At 42.7% G+C, this 7,958-nt stretch overlaps 1 protein-coding gene across 1 annotated transcript; it reads left to right on the top strand.

Annotated features, from left to right (window-relative positions):
• Nucleotides 1-1,318: 1,318 nt before the first annotated feature.
• C15H9orf40 (chromosome 15 C9orf40 homolog) lies at nt 1,319-7,733 on the top strand. Its single transcript, XM_050761475.1, has 2 exons — nt 1,319-2,063; nt 6,105-7,733. Exons 1-2 carry the CDS (start codon nt 1,641-1,643, stop codon nt 6,261-6,263), a joined length of 582 nt encoding a protein of 193 aa, XP_050617432.1. The 5' UTR covers nt 1,319-1,640; the 3' UTR covers nt 6,264-7,733.
• The last annotated feature ends 225 nt before the right edge of the window (nt 7,734-7,958 follow it).

Below are 7,958 nucleotides of genomic sequence, written 5' to 3'. Positions count from 1 at the left end.
TAATTAGTACTGAGATAGTACCTAGCACTAAAATAGAATTATCTTCCTTGCACACTTTTTCTACAGAGGATGATAGTTTTTCCCTTCAAAGCACTGGTAACAGTCTTATTTTCTTCTTTCCATTTTTGCTTACTTGGTTACTGTCTTTATCAAACTATTAAAATAGTAAATACTACCAGATGCGGTGGCTCACACCTGTAAACCCAGCACTTTGGGAGGCCCAGACAGGAGGATCGCTTGAACTCAGTGGGGCCTGGCTGCAGTGAGCCGTGATGGCACCACTGCACTTCCACCTAGGTGGCCGAGAGAGACCCTGTACCAAAAAAAAATAAAAACAATAGTAAATATACTGCAGTTGTCTCCACCTCACTTCACCTGACAACACTGTTTTGCTGTAATGGCCTTGGAATCTTGATCTGACCACCACCCAGAGTAAGCAGGGAACTCAGGTTTCCAACATAATTTAAGAGCCCAACAATTGTACGTTTCACTTAGAAAGGACAGCTGTGCTTCAGGCTTGGTTCTTGCCAACTACTCAGCTATTTTGGATGAGCTGCACATCTTGTCTGTAACTTCCTCCCTAAGTTTTTAATCAAGAGATCTTCCAGGAATGTGGTGCCTGCTTCACCGTCCACAGCAGCTGCGCAAAACATACACTTCGATTTGTGTGTGTTTTGTATACTAGCTTTAACTACTTCCCTCAGCACAGACTCCCTTCAGTCGTTTGTTTTGAATAACAATCTATTGTGAAGCCTCTTAAACATTAGTTTACTTAAAGTTTGTATTATCCTTTCTTTCCTTTTTTATTTTTGATACAGAGTCTCACTCTGTTGCCCAGGCTGGAGTGTCGTGGTGCGATCTCTGGCTCACTACAGCCTCCACCTCCCAGGCTCAAGTGAATCTTCCTCCTCGGCCTCCCGAGTAGCCGGGACCATAGGGAGGGGCAGGCCAACAAACCTGGCCTATTTTTGTATTTTTTGTAGAGACGAGGTCTTGCTATGTTGCCCAGGATAGTCTGGAACTCTATTATATCTTTGCCTTACTCTCATGGAGACGCCCCCGTGGTCACTGACTGGAGGAAGGAAATACACATTTTAAAGGCCTTAAATTTCCTATAGGAGGGTCTAGAACGTACCGTGCTACACCGAACTTAGTAGTGAGACCACCGCCACACCCCTGAGGAAACAAGGTCACGCCCCTCTGCGGGCCGCTCGATCTGGTCTTTAATTAATCCCGCCGCCTCCTTCCCGCCTACCCCCGGGCGCGCACTTCCGGTCGCGAGGGCGCTCGGGAGCGCGCCCCGCGAGCCTCCACCAACCAGCGGCTCCGCCTGGCCAGACAGAGTGCGCGCGCGCACGTTGTGCGCAGGTTCGAATCTCCGCCGCTTCGCGGTTGCTTCTCAACGTCCGGGCCGCATCTCGGCGGCGGCGAGGGCTGAGCTCTGGAGCTGCCTCCGAGCCGGAGCCCCAGCCCTAGCTCGTGCGCTAGCCGCCCCGCCCCACCCCCTCCAGCGTCCTGCCGCCTCCTCGCCCGACTTCGGCCTATCCCTTTCTCACGCGCTTAGTCTTCGCTCTTCGCCCCCGCAGCTATCAGCACTCGGTCTCCCGCGCCTGGCGGGCTCCGCCCGAGCCTCTGGGCCCATGGCCAAGCGGCGTGCGGCCGAGCCGGTGACGTTCCACGTGCCTTGGAAGCGGCTCCTGCTCTGCGACTTCGCTGAGCAGCCGCCGCCACCGCCTCTCTGGATCCGGCCGCCCGGGGTCGCGCATACTGGGCAGCCCCTCGGCGTCCCCGGGCAGCACCGAAAGCGCAAAATCGACGCAGGGACCATGGCAGAGCCCTCGGCTTCGCCCAGCAAGCGCCGTGACAGCGGGGACAACAGCGCCCCGAGCGGCCAGGAGCGTGAGGACCACAGCCTGGAGACAGGCGATCCGCCGCTGCTGCCGCCGCCGCCCGTGGGGCCGGGGGAGGAGCTCCCGGGCGCCCGGCCCCCGGGGGGCGGTGGCGACGACGGGGCGGGGCGCGCAGGACCCCTGCGGGGAGACTGGGGGGTCGCATCGCGCCAGGTAGGGGCTGGGGGCGGGTGGGCTGAGGGGCGAAGGGGCTTGCCTTTTCCCCTTACACACAGAGCGTCCCAGTTCCCACTCATGACTTGTGTAGGTTAAGACGCCTGAGGAGGGGGAAGGAAGGGGTCACCGCTCCGGGAGAGGATGCCGACTGCCAGAAGACACCCCGAGAGTCCGATGGGCAGAAAGCACCGGGCTGGGCGAGGGGGAAACAGACAGTGGTCTGGAGCGGTAGAAGTGGCCTTACGGCGTCAGCGCCGCGCTCTGTAAAAGGAAAATGGGACCGTGGGTTGTGGCAGGCTGTGAGCACTGTGAGGACGCTGACCGTGAAGGGATAGGTTCAGTCCAACGACAAACGACAGACAAGAGGTGTAGAGGGCCTTCCTGGGTTTAACGATGATTAGTCTAGAATTCGGGATAGAATTCTTTTTCTAGAGGAAGACCAGTGTGGTAGCCGTCGATTAATTGGACGTCCTGGAAGCTGGTTGGACAGCTTCTGGAGAAAAGGATGGACCACCATACCTTGGGCAAAGCTTTGTTTTAACTCATAATGTTAAATCTGATCCTAGGCAAAAGTAACGTTGAAAATTAATTTGGGGGTGGGGCGTGGTGTCTCACGCCTGTAATCCCAGGACTTTGGGAGGCCATGGCGGGTGGATCACCTGAGGTCGGGAGTTTGAGACCAGCCTGGCCAATAGGGTGAAACTCTGTCTCTATTAAAATACAAAAATTAGATGAGTGTGATGGTGCACACCAGTAATCGCAGCTACTCGGGAGGATGAGGCACAAGAATCATTTTAACCAGGGAGATGGAGGTTGTAGTGAGCTGAGATTGGGCCACTGCACTCCAGCCTGGGCAACAGAGTGAGACTCTGTCTCAAAAACCAAAAAAAAAAAAGACAATTAATTTGGGACTTAAGGCATATATGAAAATCATTGGGGGGTTCCTATTCAAGACATGAGCCTGCCTCATCTCTGCACCTAAGAATCCTGAGAAGATCTAGGCATGCCTCGATTTGCCTAGATCTCTGCTGCCCAGCCGCTAGCCAGTAAGAACACTTGAAACGTAACTAGTCCAAATGGGAATGTGCTCTAAGTTTAAAATATGCACGAAATTTCGTGGATTTAATAAGAAATAAAGATAAAATAGCTCAAAATTTTATATTGATTACACATGAAATAACTTGGCTATATTGAAGAAAATATATTTAATACCAGAAGTTTCTTTTACTTTTTAAATACCGCTACTAGAAAATTTTAAATTATGTTTTTAGAGCATTATATATTTATTGGACAGCTTTGGTCTAGACTTAGGAATTCATACTGCTTTTTCACAGTCCTGCAATGACTTACCAGAGGACTTGGAAGATGAAGAACCAAATACAGGTTTCTCAGAATTCACCACATTCTCTTCAGCTATCTAATAGCATCCACCCAACGTTCTTCTGTTTTCTTAAGTATCTTATGTCAGGGTTTTCAAATGCCTTTCCAAAAAAAAAAAAAAGAAATGAAATTTCTTAGGCATGACTTGTTCATGTGAAAAATTCAATAAAATAACGAGAGTTTTATAGTTGGGAAAGACTTTTTTTTTTTTTTTTCCCTATGATTGAAACATGACCCTTATTTAAACTTTTTTTTCAGATTGCTCTCAGATATTCAAAATCAACTAAAAACAGATGGATCATCTTCTAAACCTAATAGATATGGAGATTAGGGACTGTGTAGTTTGAAAACTTTTTGAAAGCTCTTCACACCATTTTAGTACTCCACTCATGCATAGGCTTGTCACCTACCAGAATGCACTGTCTATGGTATGCCACACAGTTGATAAGAGGGAAATATGGAAATGACAGTAGGCAAAGAGTAAGAGTACTCTAGTAGCCTGAAACGTGATGCTTACTTAGAGTCTTAGACTCAACTGTCTTTTCCCCTGCAGCAGTGACTAGATCTGGCACCTCTGTACTTCTATAGTCGCTGCAAGCACATGACAGGGAAAAAGGTTGGCTCCAGGGGTTCTTTCTTCACCAAGACTAGTCCCCTTGTTCTCTTTGTTGTTTTTAAAAAAAAGAGTCTTGGGGTCTTGCTCCCATGCCCAGGCTGGAGTGCAGTGGCACCATCCCGGCTCACTGCAACCTTAGCCTCCTGAGTAGTTGGGACTACAGTGCATGATACCACGCTGGACTAATTTTTTTTTTTTTTTTTTTTTTTTTTTTTTTTTTTTGGTAGAGATGGGGTTTCGCCATCTTACCCAGGCTGGGCTCAAGTGATCCTCCTGCCTCTGCCTACCACATTGTTGGAATTACAGGCGCAAGGCACCCTCAGACCCTCTTTTGAGGAAAGCTCAGTAACACTCCTAGTTTCTTCTTTTTGTTAGATTTGTTCTGGAGCCACTTCTCTTTTGCAAACATGCTCTCTCCAGCTTCTGTTTTTCCTTCCTGCCTCCAAAGACACAGGCTTTTTGTTTTAAGGATTTTATACCTGATTACCAAGGGAAAATTGAATATAACAAAAACAGAGACGTAAAACAGTTAAATACAGTAAATGCCTGGTTTCTTTTGTGCTCAGAATAGGGCTTAAGTCCCAGCCCTCACCCTTGGGACCTCATTTAGGAAATACTACCTCAAATACCTTTTTTCTACATTAAGAATGCAATCTAGGCAGGATAATGTTACGTCATTTCTGTCCTGGAACTTCAGGGTATTTCCTGTTTCAGATGTTTTTTGACTAGAGAAATAAAATCAGGTATTCATTAAATATTCATGTATTTTTTTCATGTTGGTGTCACTATGTAGACTCACTGCCCTGTCAGTGTTGACTCAACTGTTAGTTTTTTGTTTGTTTGTCTTTAATAAATTGAGATGGAGTCTTGTTATGTTGCCAGGGCTGGTCTCAAACTCTGGGGCTCAAGCGATGCTTCTGCCTCCCAAAGTGCTGGGATTACAGGTGTAATCATGCCCAGCCAACTGTTAGATATTCTTAACAGAAAGTAAGCAGAAATGCTTTAAGGAGACAGTGATTAATGATTCATTGGCTTATTGGGATATAATACCTAGCAATATTGAGAATTACTATGCCAAGCCTGAATTTTTACCACAGTCCTCCATTTTATCAATAAAGTCAAGATCAGATTTAGTGAGCAGTGGAGTTATCTTGCAAACCCAGGTCTGTCTGGTGGCAAAGTTTGTGTACCCTTAGTCACTAGGTTTTACTAACATAATTAAAAGACTTTTTTGGTCCATGTTTATAAGTAGATAATTTGTACAGTAGATTTCCCAAAAGGCAGAGAACTAGAACCTTGTTTTTAACCCCATTTTCTTATTAAAGTGAAATTTTTCTTGATATCTTTTGACTTATTATGTGTTTATCCCAATATTAAGAAATTCCCCCAAAACTTAATTCTTTAAGGCTCAGCGTAGAAGATGCTGAACTTCCTAATGAGACTTTCTTACAGACCTGTGCTATCCAGCACAGTAGCCACTAGGTCATGTGGCTATCGAGCACTTGATTTTTTTATCTTTAACAAAATGATCAGTTTAACATTTTCTTGCTATTCATCAAGTTTATAACCTAATACTTTTTGGAAGAGTTCAAAACATTTTGGGCTATGTAAAGTAAATCTCTTAAAATACCAAACCTTAAGAACAAGACCAAAAGTAAGTTATAAGGAGTGTGTGTTTGTATTTTTAAAATAAATTCTTATTTTCCTTATTGAAAGATAAAAAATTTTAAGACTGTTCTTAGATAATTTTCTTTAGGTGAAAAATGGGAGAAAAACTGTGGAAAGAGATGCTCTTGGAGGAAATTCCTTTAAATTTAACGAATACTTTCACAAATTGTAAATATTAAAATGCACAGATTTGATTGAGTACATGAAGTACTTAGATGAGACAAAATTTAAAATGTATATTTGTTAAAAATACAAAATAGAAGACTACAAAATCTTCTATGAGTTTGCCTTTAAAACATTTGTTTTGTGAAAAAACCTAAATTGTTTTCTAAGCTACTGATGCACTTTCATCTCTCTCTTTTTTTTCTCTAAAGCACAATGACGAATTTTGGCAGTATAATACCTTCCAGTACTGGAGGAATCCTTTGCCGCCTATTGATCTGGCAGACATTGAAGATTTAAATGAAGATACCCTGACAGAAGCAACACTTCAGGGCAGGAATGAAGGGGCCGAGGTTGACATGGAGTCCTGACGTAAGGAGCTGAAGCAGTGGGATTGGCTGATTTCAGGAGATGTCTCTAAATGAATTCTCGTATTCTTAAGGGAAAAGTTATTTTCCATACTTGAAGTTATATTTCCAAACCTGAGAAATGAAGAAAGATTCTTCTGATATTAAATACCTACAGTTACTACTGAACCTCTTATTAAGGATTTGTCAAGGATAGAGTACAGTTGTTGGGGAAGTATTTTATGTATGCATTCTTAGAGCAAAAAGTTTTGTTTAAATTCTAGAATTGAAGGTACTGATCTTATAAAAAGAAATTCTAGCAGTTTTAGAAATACGTGGGAAAAACTCAAATATTCTATCTGCACCAAAAAGTTTATTTGTAGTACATAAAATGAATATGTATAAAATGTTTTATAATAACTTGTTAATAAAGTACTTTCTAATACATTCTATTGACTCTGTTAGTTGAACAAATAGCTGACTTGAACATCTATGCAAACTTAAGATGGGCGGGATTGTTGTAAATGCTATTGTTTTAAAAGAGCTTTCTAAATGTAAAGTAGTGAGAATTTCAATTTGGGTAGCATGTTTGCATAAGTTCCAATATTTGATGTTTGTTAAGCTCTACTATGGGCAACTGAAGATGGATAAAGAACAATGAAAACTGAGTCGGTGCCTGCTTCCCCCTCTTTTCCCAGGATTAGAGGAAAAAATTTATTATATGATCAACTTCTCGGTTTTCAATTGCTTCGAGGCATGGTGTTATTCCTTATTACTTTAGACCTGTAGTTCTCAACACTGACAGCACTTGAAAAATCTTTGCCTGGGCCTCACTCTTGAGAGATTCTTGTTTAATAGTTCTAAGGTGGGTCTTGGATATAACTATTTTTTTAAGCACCAGCCCTATTTCCCTCCATTTCTCTCATGTGCAGACAGGGTTGAGAACCACTAGACTAATGGTCGTTTTTCCTGTTTAAAGGAGATAACTAATTTGAGCTGAAGCAATGCTTCTTAATTAGCTTTGTTTTTGTTTTGCTCTGTTGGTGGCTTTGTTACAACTGAATTATTGTGTTATTACTATTTCATTGTTAAAGAAATAAAGTAAGCAATTCGTGATGTGAGTATCAGTGATTCAGTTAACTAACTTTTGTACTGCATCCAGAATGTTGGGTTTGTAATTGAATAACTGGTTCTTGCTTGTGTTTTTTGTTGCTGATGACATTAGATCCAAAATTCAAGAAAAGTGGTAAATGCCATTGAGAGGGAAAGAGAAAAACTTGATTTTTTTGTGTGTACTGAAGGATTTAAGAATGGGTTGACATTAATAAGAATGTTTTAGAACAGAAGACAAACTGTATAGCATTGTGGTCGGACATGGTTCAAAGTCTTGTACTGCCACTTCCTACCTATGTAACTTTAGGCCAGTTATTTTTCATTTCCAAGCCTTGAATTTCTCACCTGTAAAATGAGAAATAATAAATAGTATCTACCTCAGAGAGACTGTTTATTGTCAAGCAATGTTATAAGTACTTTACTTGCATCATCTTGTTTAGTTCTCATAATAACCTTATGTTAAGGTAGGTTAAAAAAATCATTAGAATAAATATGCTCCCTATAGTTAAAGTTTTTAACTGCCTCTAGAAGTTTCAGGATAGAAATTGGAATTGAAACTTTCAGCTTAAGATATTTTCAACTTATGATGGGTTTATCAGGACATAA

The sequence above is a fragment of the Macaca thibetana genome, chromosome 15, assembly GCF_024542745.1.
Source record: "Macaca thibetana thibetana isolate TM-01 chromosome 15, ASM2454274v1, whole genome shotgun sequence".
NCBI classification, from domain to species: Eukaryota; Metazoa; Chordata; class Mammalia; order Primates; family Cercopithecidae; genus Macaca; species Macaca thibetana.
The sequence above is the reverse complement of the archived record's forward strand: the minus strand, read 5'-3'. Positions and strand labels throughout refer to the sequence as shown.